Raw genomic sequence first — 18,273 nt, 5'->3', positions numbered from 1 at the left:
CCACAATTCCTTTTCTCTGTATCAGAAGCCATAGATCTACTTAAAGCTCTGAGCATTTTCAAGCTATCTTAACAGTTAGGTTTTGTGGAGGCAGGAAAAAAAAGAGCTCTTTTTTTTCCTGCCTCCACAAAACCTAACAACTGTACATAACTGTACATAAAAGCTATTTGTAAGTCAGGTGTGATCTGTATTATGTAACATCTTTCCTCCATCCAACGTCCTCTCCCCTCCACCCAAAAAACATATATTCTCAGCACTTAGCACAACGAAAACAGTGTTATTGAATTTAACTGATAAACACTTTTTATAGATTCTTTTTTAAAAAACCATCTTTAAGGTTGTTAAGTGTAAATTGGTTTTCATTTATTTTTATTTGTAATTCATTAACAGTACATATGTATTTTAAGTTTGGCCTTGTCCTTCAGGAATAATGAATTCTGCTCTGCTACTCATCTAAAGCGACTCAGCAAGTTGAAACAAGACTCTTAACAGGCTGTCTTTGCCTTTTGACAGGCACAGTCACTGGCAGCATCACTTTCCACCAGACAGCTGTTGCGGATTTCTCGTCGATTATCACAGTACCCGAATGAAAATCTTCACAGTGCAGTTACTAAAGCCTGCCTTTCCAGGTAACCATATTCCTCTTTCTCACTAAATTCAAGTTTCTGTGTCTTTGCTAAAATGGTAACATAAGTTTAATTAATAGTCAATACCCATAAGTCTGGAGAAAGTATTGCCTGAATATGTAGCTATTTCAATCTCATGTTCAGTTGTTAGAACATATCTTATCCTACTTAAGCATAGCAATTTTAAGAGATATTTTATAGATGAGAAAACTATTTAAGTCACTTGCTCAAGTCAGAGAGTAGTAAATAAGTAAAAGTGGGTTTGGGATTTGAATGGTGGTTTATGTGTCTTCTGAACTGGTGCTCTTCAGCATTATACTGAGCACCTCCCAAATTACCATTGGAACTCTCCGTGCTTGATGGTACTCTCCTATTGCCTAAGTTTAACAAAACTAGTATCTTTGTAGTCTACACTAATATTTTTTATACTTGCTTGGAAATTATATAAAATATTGGCTTATAGAATTTTTTTTACAAAATCATACTTGCATGAAACCATATTAAAAGAATAATAAAAAAGAAGGACGTCTGGGTGGCTCAGTCAGTAAGCATCTGCCTTCAGCTCAGGTCATGGTATAAAGGATATATACCAAAAGTTTAAAGCAAACATCTTTATGATAAAATACTTATATTTCCTTTAGAGTTAGGAGTAGAACAAGAATGTCACCTTTCTATACTTTCAGCCAGAGCATTTGCCCAAAGTTATCTGATTGGCTACCTAAAAAATTCAAGAGAAACAGTATGTCATTAGAAAAATAGAGTGGGGATCTCTGGGTGGCTCAGCGGTTTAGCGCTGCCTTCGGCCCAGGGCGTGATCCTGGAGACCCGGGATCGAGTCCCACATCGGGCTCCCTGCATGGAGCCTGCTTCTCCCTCTGCCTGTGTCTCTGCCTCTCTCTCTCTCTGTCTATCATGAATGAATAAATAAAATCTTAAAAAAAAAAAAAAGAAAAATAGAGTTAGTGAGATTACTTATAAATCCAAATCAGTGACATTCCTATATTCCACTAACAATCAATTGAGGAAGTCTAATTTTTTTTAAATTTTTTTATTTATTTATGATAGAGAGAGAGAGAGAGAGAGAGAGAGAGAGGCAGAGACACAGGCAGAGGGAGAAGCAGGCTCCATGCACCAGGAGCCTGACGTGGGATTCGATCCCGGGTCTCCAGGATCGCACCCTGGGCCAAAGGCAGGCGCTAAACCGCTGCACCACCCAGGGATCCCGAGGAAGTCTAACTTTTAAAAATAATCCCATTTGAAATGATAGTAGAATGCTTTGAGCACCTAAGAGTAAGTCTAATGACATGTAATGCTTTTATGGAGAAAAGCATAAATCTTTATTGAAAGCTGAAAAGGACCTAAAGGGAAGCTATACCATGTTCATGGAAGGGAAGTATTGTAGAGCTGTTTTGCTCCAAATTTTATATAGATATGATCTAGTCGGATACTACTAAGGATATACAGAATTTGGCAAGCTGATCTCAAAATTGGCATGGAAATAATAGCAGAGGAAATTTTGAGGAACATTAAGAGTTGTACTTTTTCTGTCAGATATCAGAATCCTTTATAAAACTATATTCATTGCTTATAGTATGATATTGGTGCAAGGAAAGACAAATAGATTATTAGAATAGACTACAGAGATCAGAAACAGACCTACACATCTGTGGGAAGTTAGTATATATCAAAAGTAGCATTATAAGTCAGTGTGGGAATGGATGGACTTGTCAATAGATGATTAAAAATGAAAAATATCCATTTATCTCATACAAAAAGTAAAATCCAGATATATGACAGAAACATTATAAGCCACTCTATAAGTTATAAGCCACAAACCAAGAGATCTTTGATAAAATTTGTAATCACAAAAGGACTGGTATTCAGGGACTATAAAGTATACAAACTAAAGAGATGAAAGAATGAACCCTAAATGGGCAAAGGATGAATAGGCATGCACAGAAGTTAATTCAGATGACCAATAAACATTTGAAAAGATGCTCAACTTCATTATTAATCAGGGAAATGAGATTTAAAACAAAAATCAGCTATCATTTTATACTCTTATAACTTTTACCTATAAAAATTAACATTTTCTGTGAATAGAAGAAAATGTAATTACATTACTACTGTTGGAAGGGAAGTGTCATCACTTTGGAGTTATCTCACAGTATCTTTATGCCTAAGTATATTAATACTCTGAGTTGAGGATTCTATTTCTTGATGTCACCTCAGAGAAAGACTTAAATGAACGGATAAGGAGGCATGTATAAGAATGTTCATTGCATCATTGTAATAATGAAAAATTGGAAATAACTTATCTGTCCATCTGTAGGGAATGAATATATAAATTGAAATATTCATGTAATGAGATACTAAACAGTAGTTAAAATGAAGTAGCTCTATGTGTATCAATCATGGCAGTTTAATATCAAGTAGAAAAAAAATACAGTTTGCAAGAGGAGAGTTGGTATATACTGCCATCTCTAAAAATGTTAATACAGCAAAAATGCAATTATTTTTAATTCATACATATATAGCAAAATAAAAATATGAATAAGAGAAATACACACCAGTTTCAGGGTGAGAATTATCTCCAGGGATGGAGAGAGATTAAATGCTTAATAGTTCCTGTAGTTTTCTATATGTTTGAAATACTTCATAGTTTTAAACAATTTAAAAAACTTAAAATTGCTTACTTTTATACTCACAAATATTTCACTATATAACTTAATTTTTCCAGTGTTATCAACTGACCACATTAAGCTCTACTTTATTACCACTCTATGGCACTTTGCAAAAAGTGAAACAGCTCTCTTGATTTATGCATTATCTGTTGGCTTTAGCAAGCCTACAAATTAAAAAACCTTTTTTACTAACCTTCTATTCAGAATACCACAATCACAGAAAGGAAAAAAGAAAATTATTGATGCATAAAGGTTTTTTCTTTTTTAATGACCTTATTCCATATTGAAGCAGTGAAAAGAAATTGAATTTCACACACAAAAAATTTTTAATTGATATAATTTATATTCATGAAGTCTATTATTTAGCAAACAAAACAAAAGAAATGCTCTAGTGTAAATTTGTTAAACATTAAATTTATTGAATATTAGCTTGGCTTTTAAAATCTTGTTAATTTAATTTTTAAAATACTTTTCATTTGTTTATGCCTGTTGAGTTCAGATTGGAACATTTCTTCATCTGAGGGAATAGTTCCCTAGGTACTTGATCCTCATATACTATTTTTTTTTTTCTTCTCTCATATACTTTAATATGTACACCAAGTCTTGGAGCTAAATGCCTACTTCATTTTCTGGATAGTTGAAAACCTAAGAAACCAAAGGGAAGAAACTTTAGAAGGTTAGGAAGTTATCAGATCTTTTATATTCCAAAAGTTTTTATTGTAGAAGAGTTAATGTGTAGTTCCTATAAGAGTCCTATTCCACGCAAGTATTTTGCATTCCATTACAGTATTTACTTATAGAAAATCTTGGGGTGATGATTCTTTAGCGTTGAAATTTGAGGCAGAATTATAAAAATTAGAAATGAAGATTAACTGTCTCTGACATTGAGGTAATTTTCTCATTCACCAAAAACCTACTTTGCATACAATATTTTTCAAGAATTTTCTTGTGACATAAAATGAATGACATCTATATAAAATTCCCACTCTTTATATTAAGTAATGTTTTAAAAATCATGAGCCTGATAGGACTAATCATACACAGTATGAAATGATTATAATTATTGTTGATGTGTATTTTTTGTTCTTCTGAAGAATGATTTTGCTTTCGGGAGAGACTATTCAGGGATTTATTTCTAGCTTTAAAAATTGCTGTTCGGGGCACCTGGATGGCTCAGTCAGTTAAGTATATGACTCTTGATCTCAGGGCTATGAGTTCAAGCCCCACATTGGGCTCCATACTGGGCATGGAGCCTACTTTTTAAAAAAAAAAAATTGCTGTTGAGTGTTTTAAGACTATAATTTCAGAAACCTAGATCTTTAGTTTTTTTTTGTTACTCAGCTTACTCTATAAGTCTAGCAAATCTCAGTTATTTTAATGGGTCTTTGGAAACTGTTTGGTTCCATTTATCTTCCAGATATCTTGGCTAAAGTAAGTACCTTCAAACATTTGAAATTTGTTAATAACTTTTATATGCCCTTTTTCCTTTTCTAGTACTTCATCTGTCTGAATTGACAAACAAAACCTTCCCAGAAAAGTAAATAACTCACATATAATAAACTAATGTTATAAATAGGATGGGCCATGTTATCTTTTTTTTTTTTTTTTGTAAGATTTTATTTATTTATTCATGAGAGACACAGATTGAGAGGCAGAGACACAGGCAGAGGGAGAAGCAGCCTCCTTGCGGGGAGCTGGATGTGGGACTGGATCCCAGGACTCCAGGACCGCGCCGTCAGTCAAAGGCAGACAGTCAAACCCCTTAGCCACCCACACATCCCGAGCCATATGTCATCTTAAATATTCCAATGCTGTTTATAAACTTAATATTAAAATCACGGGTATCAATTAACTAATTACACACTCTAAATAGAAGTCAGAAGGCTGTCTTGATAACCCCTGAGGCCCACAGTCTTTTTCTCCCACTCTTACTACTAATGGCAACATCCATCTTTCCTGCACTGGTAATTTGGGAGCATCCCCATCCTTACTCTAGCTTCTCATGCTACCATCCTATCTTATTCTTTAATCCAAAGATTATATCTCACTTCTGTGACATTGACACAGTTATTTGAGTTAGCCTCGGGTAACTACTCCTGTTTCTGTGTTTCCCGGAATGTGGTTGAATCTTTATTTTTTTGTTACAACCAAGACTATAGAGACTGGAGACTTTCCAGTTCTCTTATTGCTGGTAGTAAATGAAGATAACAATGATAATGGTTTTTAAAAGGCACTAATGCTCATAATGATAAATACGCTTTAAAACTTTACAACAGGATATGCCTTTGCTTTTGTTCTAGGAAAGTAGGATAGAGTGATATTTCATTCATTCACTCATTTATTTTACAAAAGGCCACAGAAGGAGAGGAAAAAGCAAGTAGAAAATATCAGTGAGCAATGGAAAAGGAAGTCATTAACTAGAAAAAATTGAAACCTAGAAAAATTAAGGTCGACCTCATACTACCTGACATACTTTCTCCTCATTTGTGGGGTCAGCCGGTATCTTTTAAAATGTAGATTCTAGAGGTAAATATATTTCAGCTTCCATATTACCTTTGATTATGTGGTAGTGCTGTCTGGGTGTGAGGTTGAGAATAATTCTGAAACATTCAATCTCAGTAGAAAAGAGTATCATATTTTGGCAAGCAGTGTGTCTGTCACTGCCAATGGAAGGGATGCCTATATGCCTATATGCCCTTTTTTGCAGTTCCCTACGGGCTTCGGAGGGCAGTCTAGAAATGTCCCAGTACAGGAGTCAGTGAGGCTGTATAGATGTCAGGGGTTTCTGGGAATACCACACAGTCTCAACTTGAAAGTGGTTATTATTGATCAAGGTGGTCTGACAGGAAGTAATGGAGGTACAGCTGGGTAGGACACTAATATGTGGAGATGGGCAGGTCAGACATGGTGCCAAGACCGAGGCTCTGGAAACAAGATGAAAGCCCAGGTATTGGGTCTGAAAGATGAAGTGAGGCCTTGGTTTTAAAAAAGGTGACAATCTAGGAACTACGATGAAAGGTCAGAGATGAACAACAGTTAAGTCCTACTTGATGCTCAACTGATGAGCTACCGACACAGAGTGATAGAAATCCCCCCAATCATAGCCTGGAACCAAAATGAGGAGGCAAGTGAGGGACAGGGTCATGTATGTGAATTCTGTCACAGGGACAGGAAATCCATCAATTCCTCACACACTCATTCTTTTGCTGCCTTGCTCACACCAGTGTCTCTTTTGCTAGAGCTTATACTCAAGGCTGTAGGAGCCACCACCAAGGATTTAGAGCTATGGAAATCCTAAGTTAGAAGTGTCATGTTCGAGGCACCTGGGTGGCTCAGCCAGTTAAGCATCTGCCTTCGGCTCAGGTCATGATCTCAGGGTCCTGGGGTTGAGCTTTATATTGGGCTCCCCACTCAGTGGGGAGTCTGCTTCTTTCTCTCCCTTTAATCCTCCACCCCACCCATGACCCCCCTCACCCAACACTCTTGCTTTCTCTCCAGCTCTCTTTCTCAAATAAATAAGTAAAATATTTTCTTTTAAAAAAAGTGTTATGTTCTTAGTTTATTTGGAATATTGTGGCAATAGCAGTTACTTTATAGTAGGATAGCACAGGTAAAAAGTTAAAAATCATTTCTGCAGGCTTGCTTGGGATCATAAATTCCAGATTCAACTTGATTTGGGTAGGTGGAAAACTTCATTTTCATGATGTAAGCCCATGAGGCTCATACAATCTATCTGTCGATGAAGAATGCCTCTGCCACTCACCAGATTGTTGTTTTGACAGCATATATATAGAATAGACAAGCTGGTATATTTTTTAAATGGAAGGAAAGACCATACTGTATAATCCTAAATTGAATAATCTGTGTTAGAAAGTAAACATCATTAATCCACTAATTTGAATTTCTGATTGCCAGGTTAGAGCAGGTTAAAGTGTTGTTTTATCTATTTAAGAAAATTTGGTAATCCAGTTAAACAGTTAAACAAGATTTATGAGGTACACTAAATCCATTTTAAAAAGTAAATTAAGTCTTATCCTATAAAATGTTGTATATACCTGAATACTGCTAATTACAAGTAAGTTTTATTAGAGGAGATCAACCAATATTCATCCTCACAGGTACTTAAAGTTTATATTTATTTCAAGACTTTTTATTACTTGGATTTCATGGCTCAAGACTCATCTTCCTTAATTGATTGTATTGAGATAAAGAGAGAGAAGGAGAGAAAGAGTTTGTGTGTGTGTGTGTGCCAAAAAGATACTTAGGAATCACAGTAAGCTTTGACTTTATCATTATGTCCTCCCTGCCCCACCAGGTTCTTACCAAGCCTTGCGAGGTCAGCATTAGAAAAAAACTTGGCAGATGCTGAAATAGAAATAAGTACGGATAATCATCAGGAACCAGAACTGGAGAATTACAAATGTAAGTATTTGACTTGTTTCTTTTTTAAGTGAAATAATAATTATCAAACATTTGTATTATTTATTATTATAATTTCAATAAAAAGTGGCTTTGTTTTCCATCTACTTTGTTTTATGTATTGGGTTGAAGAAAAGAATCTTTTATTTATTTGTTTTTAAATTGAAACCCACTTACAAATTAAATCTTAGAATATTTCCTTTATTTGGGGGCACTTGCATGGCTTAGTTGGTTAAGCGCCTGCCTGCGCTCAGGTCATGATCTCTGGGTCCTGGGATCTCCCTGCTTAGCAGGGAGTCTACTTCCCCTCTCTCATTACTCCACCCCCTTACTTGTGTACACATTCTCTCTCTCTCTCTCTCTCAAATAAATAAAATCTTTTTTTAGAAACAGAATATTTCCTTTATTTCAGTGCATACCAGATATAGGTCCTCCTCCAAAGATTCACAGTTGACACAAACATATTCAAGGCTCTAAGAATCCCTGCCATAAATAAACTTGCATGATTTGGTTTTACCTTTTTTTCCCAAATATATTTCACCATAGAATCTAGAATTCTATTTTCTTTGTCCAACATTTACATTTTGAGGACCACTAGTGTCCTATGGGTTATGTTCAGGAAACTGTTCTAGGTTGATCTAAAATAAAATAATATTCAGAGTACCATTTTCATGCCTTCTTACTCCTTCTGTTTCCACTCATTGTCTTTTGTGAGACTTTTCTTCTGGGTAACCATAAGTATTTTGAGCTTTTGGAAAGTTTAGCTTTTCCTGTAGAAGTTCCTGATTCTTCAATTAGAGCACAACAAAAGGTTCTCTATTTTTTGAGGTAATTACATATTCTATCAAAAATCCAATGTGGAGCCACTGTCTGACAAGGACTTATTGTGGTCCTCTTTGTAGTAGATATTTTTAATAGTTGGGGCTACACTGAGACAGGAATTTGGTGTTAAAGAAATGAGATGAGGGATCCCTGGATGACTCAGTGGTTTAGCGCCTGCATTCGGCCCAGGGCGTGATCCTGGAGTCCCCGGATCGAGTTCCACATCAGGAACTGCATGGAGCCTGCATGGAGCCTGCTTCTCCCTCTGCCTGTGTCTCTGCCTCTCTCTCTCTCTCTGTCTCTCATTAATAAATAAATAAAGTCTTAAAAATATATATAAAGAAATGAGATTACTTTTTTTGAGTAAACTTACAAACTCCACATACTGATGGATCTGGGTGTAGATATGCAGAGCCAGCTCAAAGAGACAATAACTCTGGGACCTATTGACTCATAATGTTACTTGCTTGAATCTTTTAACACATCCACTGAAGGACTGGGTTGTTCTGACTATAACTTGTTCAGTCTTGGTAACAAGCTAGTGTTAGCAGTTTCCATCTGAGCCTTGCATAGGGGATAATGAACCTAAGAGACTTTTGACTCATCTGGTTCCATTTATCTTTAATGTCATCTGTCTTGAGGAGAATTCATTTAATGCACTCTCCTTGTTTGGAGGGCAAGGTTCACCAAATAATATTCTGATGAGGATTTGGCTTTCAGTATAGGTTTCCCTCCAAATAATATGCTGATAGGGCATCCAATGTATCATAGGCCCTTATAAAAGTTGCAGTTTTCATTGCATTGTAATATTTTCTATTCTTGTTTTATATATCAGAATTTATTTTTTTTTAAATTTTTATTTATGATAGACATAGAGAGAGAGGCAGAGACACAGGCAGAGGCATAAGCAGGCTCCATGCTGGGAGCCTGATGGGGGACTCGATCCCAGGACTCCACGATTGCGCCCCGGGCCAAAGGCAGGCGCTAAACCGCTGAGCCACCCGGGGATCCCCTATATATCAGAATTTATATGTAGATCAGAATATATGACTTTAATATTCTTCTGAGAGTCAGGTTTGCATTCAGTTGATATGACAAAATTAGGTTTTGAGTCTTCCAGACTAAGGGCCTTGACAAATGGACTATAATAATAACATTCTATGAGATTTCTTAGTAGATAGCTAGCAGGTTTCTCCCAAGGAAGTACAAGTACCATCAGCCTCTGAATGCATTTCCCTTTCCAAGCTTGAAATTTTAACAATAAACATTACTTGAGTGAATTAAACTGTCCTAAAGCCCTAAATCTACTGAACAGATGTGTTCCATAAACTAAACCATAGATGATATCAGTTGCACTTGAATCTGAAATTATGTGTGTCATCTCAACATACATGTATATAGTAAAGTCCCTGCCACAATCCTGGTCTTTCTCTATACAATTTTATATTGGATCTGTTTCAGAGAACTGCTGGTAGTAAATAAACAGTAGATTCTCAACATGACAGCTTATGGGTTTTCATCCCTGTAGAATGTGTAAATAAAAGGGAAATGGCAAGGATCTATTGGAGGAAGAGGTCTCCTGTGCTTTGGTAAATGTGTTGCACTCCGCACTGGTTAAACAGGGTGACAGTTGATATTTTTAGGTCAAAATCTTTTGCAGTACTCCAGAACACAAATGTTACTTTTCTCCACTTGTCTTTCAAAATGCTTTAGCACAAAAGGGCAGTTTTCTTATTAGAAGGACGGGGCGGGGGCGGGATAGATGGATCCGTTGTTTAAGTATCATAGTAATCTGTCCGCTTACTCGGGTATTTCCACAGGATGGAGTATTATTTGGAGTCAAAGGATTAAACATACCCCACTTGGCAGAAAGAACATTAGACTATACTAAGTTCTATTTTTAGCTCTGCCCATGTTAGCTGGGTGGTTTTAACACATTACTTAATTTATGTCCTTAGCTTCCTCATAGTTCTTGTCTCATTGTTAAGAGAATTACATGAAATTATGTAAGAAAACAATGAAACTTCTAGTTTGAGATCTGGCCCAAGAAGGTCCTTAGTAAGTGATAGCTCCTCTAGTGATCATCAGTAATACTCTAACAACTACTACCATTAATGTTATGATTATTAACCTTGGACTGTGTCAGGCCGTGAACATGTATATCTCTTTACTGGAGAGAGCGCAAATGAGATGTGTTCTTTGACTTCAGATTTATTACTGGGTTTGCTGGCTGTAGTGAGCTCATACTCTATTCTGGATCAACTATTTAAAGCAAATAGGAGACATCAAATAGTAATTGTCACAGAATAACTGTGTAATACCTGGGGTGCTTATTTAAAAATACAGATCTCCTGGACTATCCCTGGAAATAGTAATTTCAGGGGTCTGGGGTGAGTTGGTTAATCAATATTTTTTTACTAGAATTTTAGGGGGTTCTCATTTGGAGTTATTCATGGGTCCCCAGAAATGATATTCAGAGTACTTCAGAACTTTTGAATATGTATTTGGTTTGTTTATATGTTATAGTCTCTGACAAAACAAGCTTATGAAGGTGGCTTCACTGAGTTCTGGTGGGGGCGGTTCTTCTCTAATTTTATCTATATGTTGTTTGCTACATGCATTATTTTATGTAAAATTTATTATATTTTGAAACATTTTAAGCATCTTACATAAATCTGTGTTTTATTACTACCTTCAAGCTTACTTCTTTTAAATGAAATTGGAATTCGTTAATGAGTCCCAAAGAAGTTAAAGATGCTGTATCGCATTATGTTTGCATTGAACTTGGTTACAAGTAACTCTTTATCCTGTGTGAAATGTTTAGGTGAAATAGCATCTGGAAATCTGAGGATTGGAGCCATTAGTGCACCGATCTATAATACCCATGAGAAAATGAAAGTGCCTGATGTTCTGTTCTATGACAACCTTCAGGTAAGATCGTTGCTTTGCACTTATGGATAAATCACCTCTTACATTGTGGTAATTAACTCTGCAGTGAAACTGATGTTTAATTACTTTTGTAATTTGCTAAGTTCAATTCATATGATGCAAAATGAGATGTTGAAACATCTTATATTAAGGCATTATAAACTCTTTAAACTCTTTTCAAAGACACTTGAAAATTGGAAGAGTTGCTACTATGATTAGAGTAATATATTTTATATGTGCACATGCACTAGATTCCAGGCAAATAAAGTGAATATATCATTAAATTAAAAGCAGAATGAGCTAATACTCATCCTCTCTTTTGCTTTTAGTAGTTCAAAGAGGATGTGTCCTGTTTTTTTCCTCATATTCCTTTCCTTTTCCTGAAAATCCCTAATATTTTTCTATTCTCTATTTGTCCTTTTTTTTTCTTTTTAAGGGAGGAAGATAGATAATTTCTTACTTGTAAATTAACCAATAATTATGGACCTTCTACTAAGACACAGAAATAAGTCTATCCCCAGAAATCTTTACTATAAATCTTCATTTTAATAAGAATGTTTTCCAGAGAAAATTACCTATAATGTAGAAGAATTTTTTCTTTTCCAGATTTTATGTCAAGTGGTTATATATTTATTTTATAAAAAGAAATATACTTAAAATTTTCTCTATATTTGGTCCCTAATATGCATGTAAATAAAAACCTTAAATTATGTTAGAAGAACTTATACTTGCTATTTCCTTTTTAAAGATTTATTTATTTATTCTGAGAGAGTGAGAGAAAGAATTCATGAGCAGGAGGGGCAGAGGGAGAGGTAGAGAGAATCCCAAGTAGCCTTTGTGCTGAGCACAGAGCCCTACCTGGGGCTTGGTCTCATGATCCTGAGATCATGACCTGAGCTGAAAACCAAGAGTTGGACACTTAACTGACTGCACCACCCCCACACCCCCACTTCTTACTATTTTTACTCTACTGAGGAGTTAGGAAAATTAAAAAAGGTTTTAATCTGTTATTTCTCAATCATATTTGTTGTTCAATTAGTACCATAATTTATATCCCTATATTATATTAACAACATAGAAGTATTGGGGCAAATTCTTTCTCAATAAAAATCACGATCCAATGTTTTGAAATCTGTCAAAACTGTTAATTACTCCCTATGACATAGGCAAAGGCATCACCTGTATTTGTTATGTATTTATTCGGTAGCCCATTAACTAACGTAGGTTTTACTTTTCTTCCAGAGCATTAATGCTCTTACACAAGAAGTGGACAAATGAACAGATAATAAAGATACTTTTAAAACACAAAGGAGGAAAAGAACCTTGCCTGTCAAAGAAAGACAAAAACATGATTATGAGGAAAATTTACTATTTCTAAGCACTGATGGCATCACACACAGTGTCCATGTACTAGAAACTAATAAAGAAAAAAGAACCAGGAAACTTTGTTATAAGTGACGATTCAAAAAACTCCATGGTAGCAAAGGTTGAAAACACTTCCCAGCAACTAAGAATGTAGGAAATTCAGTAGCAGGGAGGGCCATTGTGCCCTTGAACAGTGTCTGTTGCCATGGTATTTGTGACATAGACATTGAGGACCGCAGGGCTGCTGTGAACTTTACACAGCAGCCCTGAGGGACTGGCTGTATCCTGTCTCCAGATGTACCTTTGCTTCATCAAGCATTATGAATTAACCATTAATGAAAAATCTTAGCTGTACCAATTCAAGGAACTGTGGCTTTGGATTAAATTTGCTTTTGTTGCATAGGTTTTTGTTTCCTTTTATGCTGTACTTCATTTCGAAGCAGTACTTTTTGATGTCTCTTGAATATTTAGGGGCTTCCGTATTATGCTATTCTATGTTCTGTGATCCCCTTAGGACCACATGGTATTGAAATAGATTTTCTAAATGTGTTTTCCACACCCCTAAAGTCAAGTCTATTTTTCCTTATTTTGAGTCTTCAGCAAATAGCACATGCCTGGCATATAGTGAATGCTGAACAAATGTGTGTTCAGTGGATTAATAAAGAAGGAATAAGATTTTGAATGTTCATAATTGGGAGTGTCATTTTATTAAATCTGTCATTAAAGAATGTGTAAAATGTCTAAATGTCTACCATGTATCGAGCCTTGTTCTGAAGTTTTTGGATAAAGAGATTAAAATACATTCACATAAACATACACACATACATACATACATACACACACATACTTGTGTAGCTCCAGGGCTCAAATTACCTAGGTCTGTCAGGGGAGAAAGACAAGAAAATACACATGATTACAGTGTGATGGAAGTACACACGGGTAACTGTGGTAGCACTGATGAGATGATGGTCCCAGATTGGAATGATCATGGAAAATGAGTTGACCAGGCAAAGTTGAGAGGCTCTCTCAGGCAGAGATCAGCATTTGCAGAGACTTGGATATGTGACAGAGCAGTTCATTTAGGATGCTACATATAACTAATTATCACTGGCACAGAGCTAAGGTTTCAAGTAGAATAGTGACAAGAGATGAGGCCAGTGGGTTAGGAAAGGGTCAGAACATGTTGGCCTTGCTAATTAAGGAATCTGGATGCTATTCAGAAGAAATGAGGAAACCACTGAAAGGTGTTAAGGACATTTCCCATAGTAACTTTGCATTCGCTCTTTAATGTTGTCTATAAGTTGGAACCAAGGCAGAGAGAGACTTGTTAGGGAGCCGTGGCAGTAGTCTAGATGCAAGTTAGGAAGGATGAAGGATCTGAACGAAGGGGGTAGAGTGGAGAGGACACATAGCAGGTCTGTTTAGGCAGTGGGTAGAGTTACTGAACTATGTGTAAGATGAAAGGCAAGACTCTGCCTCAGGGAGCACATAGTCTGGTGGAAAAGTAAATGGAACAGAAAATGACTCTAATTTTTGACTTAATATAACGTTGGAGGAGAGTGACGGGAGATGAGGCTAAGACCAAATCAAGAAGATAAGAAAGAGAAAGGGGTTCTGTGGGGTGGGGCGGTAAATTGGTGATGGAAGTCAAGAAATACAGACTTCCAGTTAAAAAATAAAGAAGTTGGGGGATCCCTGGGTGGTGCAGCGTTTTGGCGCCTGCGCTTGGCCTAGGGCGCGATCCTGGAGACCCGGGATCGAATCCCACATCGGGCTCCCGGTGCATGGAGCCTGCTTCTCCCTCTGCCTGTGTCTCTGCCTCTCTCTCTTTCTCTCTCTGTGACTATCATAAATTAAAAAAAAAAAAAAAAAAAGAAGTCATGGAGGTGTAATGTATAGCACGGGAAATATAATCAATACTATTGTACTGACTTTGCAAGGTGGCAGATGGTGGAGATCATTTCACATGGTATATAAACGTTCAATCATGTTGCACAACTCAAAATGAATTTAACGTTGTAATGTCAAGCATACCTCAACAAAAAAGTAAGTAGCCTCGGGATCCCTGGGTGGCGCAGCGGTTTGGCGCCTGCCTTTGGCCCAGGGCACGATCCCGGAGACCCGGGATCGAATCCCACATCGGGTTCCCAGTGCATGGAGCCTGCTTCTCCCTCTGCCTGTGTCTCTGCCTCTCTCACTCTCTGTGACTATCATAAAGAAATAAAAATTTAAAAAAATTAAAAAAAAAAAAGTAAGTAGCCTTTAGTGCAAGGAAAAGAAAAAGGCAGTAAGGATGAACCTTTGTTTCAAAGGTATTAGGAGTCATTTAAGGAATTTCAAAAAAAAAAAAAAGAAGTGACATGATTTTGAACAAAGAAGTGACTGTCAGTACTATAAAGAGCACATTGCCTCAAGGAGAAACTGAAGTTAGAGAAGCCAAATTGGCTGATAAAAATCTAGGCCGGAGATGCAAACACCTAAATGAAAACTGGGAATAGAAAGGAAGGGAGAGATACCGTTGACTTTTGGGTAACTTAATAGCTTAGACTTGATGTTTACCTGGCTCTTGATAAAGGAGGAATGAAGTACGCAGGAAGATGATGATCGAGGTTTGGTCAGGTGGTAGGAAGTTATGCTATTAATGGGGGTAAAAGATACAGCCTAAGGAGTGAGGTTGAGGAGAAAGTAATGAGACAAGTTTTGGATACGTTGAGGTTGAGGAGACTGGGAAGTAACCAAGGATATAGTTTGATAGTGGCTCAGAATATGAGGCTGGAGTTGAGGAGGAAAGTCTTGCTGTTGAAGTTCAGCATAGAATTGATAGCTGAAGCAATGGAATGGGTGAGAGGATTTGGGGAGATTAGTCAGAAGTAGCTCATCAGGCACCAACACATGGATACCCAACTCTGCACACCGCCCTCCATCTCCCTTGGGTGGGTGCCCGTGGGCAACTAGGCACAAGCTACTCTACCCTAACCCTTGACTCCTGAGGAGAGCATGTGAAAAGGTACTGAGACAGAGCAAATGAAAGAACATGGGGGAAGTCAGTACCTAAGGAATTGATACAAAAAGATACCACCTAAAAGATTATGGAGAGAAATTGTTAGACAGGTGGGAGGGTTCAGGAGAGATGGACATCTATCTGGAAGAGGAGACTTTTAAGAAACTGTCTGTAGTACTCAAGTGGGCCAAGAGGTTAAGAGAAGAATTACGTAGGCAGTGACCTTAGCCTTAGTAGGCAGTGACCTTAGCCTTAGCTAATGTTTGTCGATTTGAATAATCAAGTTAGATGGAATGAGGGTGTGAAGTAGGAGAACATGAGTACAGGATAGAAGAATGCAACTATAGTTGGAATTATTTTTCAGGATTGACATTGCTTTTTTATCTGGCCATGCAAGTGCTCGTTCCAGCTTTTCTGTCTATTTCTCACGCAGATTAGCCCTGGAAGGGCTTAAATGTTGTCTGGAAATTGGCACTAACTTTTCATTTTAGAAGGAAGAAGTCTCCAGACCATATTATCACTAGAACCCAGAATAAAGAGTATTGTAGGACTCCCTTTTAACTAGGGTAACCACACACATTGGCCTGCCTAAGATAGGCCCTAAAATAGTTCCTGTTTACATTTGTTGTCTCTCATTATTAACAGCATCTCTTTTGATTCGTTAAAGTGTTCCAGAGTGGACAATAAATTGGCAGGCCCACCTACTTCAAGCTTTGTTAAAACCATAGCTCAATGGTGTATCTGAAAGCATTTCAAAAAAAAAAAAAAAAACTACAAAGATAAACATTCAGAAATACTCATCTGTTTTTGAAGGAAAGAAAAATCTTTCTCAGTTTTTCTAAGAAAAGAACTCTGAAAGTACAGCTTAATTTGACAAGTAAGAGGAAAATGTATGAGATGTCAAAAAAAAATCAATAAAACAAGTTAAGAAAAGCAAGTAACAAACTAGAAAAATATCTGCAGCATGTATTAAATGCAAACAGTTAATTTGCCTTTTCCACAAATAGGGAGCTTCAATAACTTCAAGACTTAGGAGGCTGTTACTGTTTTGATACAGAAAACCAAGAGAAAGAAATAGGGATATTAATTGTTCTGGGATATATTTCCTCCCCCAAACCCCACGTAGAGCCTTTGTGACCTACTTATGGTTGGCCTATTTTTCCAGATATAGAAGAGCAATGTAATTTCCTTCGTGGCTGTTGTGAACAACTTTAATCTTGTTCTTTTATTATATCCTGTCCTAATTCAAATAAAAAATGTGGGAACTAAATAGTATATTTCTAATTCTAAAGTTATACATCTTTGAAGGTAATGATTAAGAGCAATTTAGTGTAAAATGTTCCATGGAAATCTCCAATTATTTTGGAACGCTTATGATATTTACATTATTAGCAAGTATTAATTTAAATATGATGTTAAATTATAAGCCAACCCTACAGAAAGCAATAGTGAAAATTTATTTGAGCTAATTACAAAAACTCTTTGTAAGTAATGATGAGTGGCTTTGTCTTGCTTAGGCGGACTATTTCAAGTTTTCAGTACCAGTGACCTAACTGGTTATATAACTTACAACCACAGCATTAATTTTTATTTTAAAAAAAAATTGTTTGAGTATTGTCTATTACAGTAGATGTTTTGCTTTCTTTTTTATTCAATTTTTTAAATTGAAAAACAAAAACAAAACCAATTTACCCATTTCTCCCACCCCTACCCCCTGCCTATAGCAACCACCAATGTGTTTTCTATATCTATGAGCTTAGACGTTTTATTTTTTTTAGTATATATGTCATATATATTTTGTTTATATATTTCAAATATGCACATGTATATTTTTTAGATTCCATATATAAGTGATCATACAGTACTTGTCTTTCTCTGACTTATTTCAAGTAGCATAATGCCCCCTAGGATCATCCATGTTGTTACAAAGGGCAAGATCTTATTTTATTTTATTTTATTTTATTTTATTTTATTTTATTTTATTTTATTTTATTTTATTTTATTTTATTTATTTTATTTATTTATTTTATTTTATTTTATTTTATTTTATTTTATTTTATTTTATTTATTTTTTAATTTTATTTATTTATTTATTTATTTTTATATTTTTATTCATGAGAGACACAGAGAGAGGCAGAGACATAGGCAGAGGGAGAAGCAGGCTCCATGCAGGAAGCCTGATATGGGAGTCGATCTCAGGACCCCAGGATCATGACCTAAGCCTAAGGCAGACACTCAACCACTGAACCACCCAGGCATTCATTCTTTTTATGGCTGAATAATATTCCGTTGTATCTATATATGCCACATCTTCTTTATCCATTCATCCACCAGTTGATACATAGGTTGTTTCCAAACCTCGGCGGTTATAAATAATGGTGCAGTGAAGGTGGGGATGCAAATATCTTTTCAAATTATTGTTTTCGCT

The 18,273-nt window shown here is 36.2% G+C and overlaps 1 protein-coding gene across 4 annotated transcripts in view; it reads left to right on the top strand.

Moving 5' to 3' along the window:
- The window catches only part of VWA8 (von Willebrand factor A domain containing 8), a 353,412-nt gene that overhangs the window by 136,343 nt on the left and 198,796 nt on the right, over window positions 1–18,273 (top strand). For all 4 annotated transcript variants that reach the window (XR_012010082.1, XM_072782924.1, XM_072782926.1 and 1 more), the window contains 3 exons: window positions 514–629; window positions 7,626–7,732; window positions 11,376–11,482. Coding sequence is in view for 3 of the 4 variants with exons in the window: in XM_072782924.1 (XP_072639025.1) it covers window positions 514–629; window positions 7,626–7,732; window positions 11,376–11,482 (330 nt within the window). In the remaining variant the exon portion in view is untranslated. The remainder of the gene's footprint in view (window positions 1–513; window positions 630–7,625; window positions 7,733–11,375; window positions 11,483–18,273) is intronic.

This window comes from Canis lupus, chromosome 17 (genome assembly GCF_048164855.1).
Source record: "Canis lupus baileyi chromosome 17, mCanLup2.hap1, whole genome shotgun sequence".
Classification (NCBI taxonomy): Eukaryota; Metazoa; Chordata; class Mammalia; order Carnivora; family Canidae; genus Canis; species Canis lupus.
Note: the sequence above shows the minus strand (reverse complement) of the source record. Positions and strands in the feature narration are given on the sequence as shown.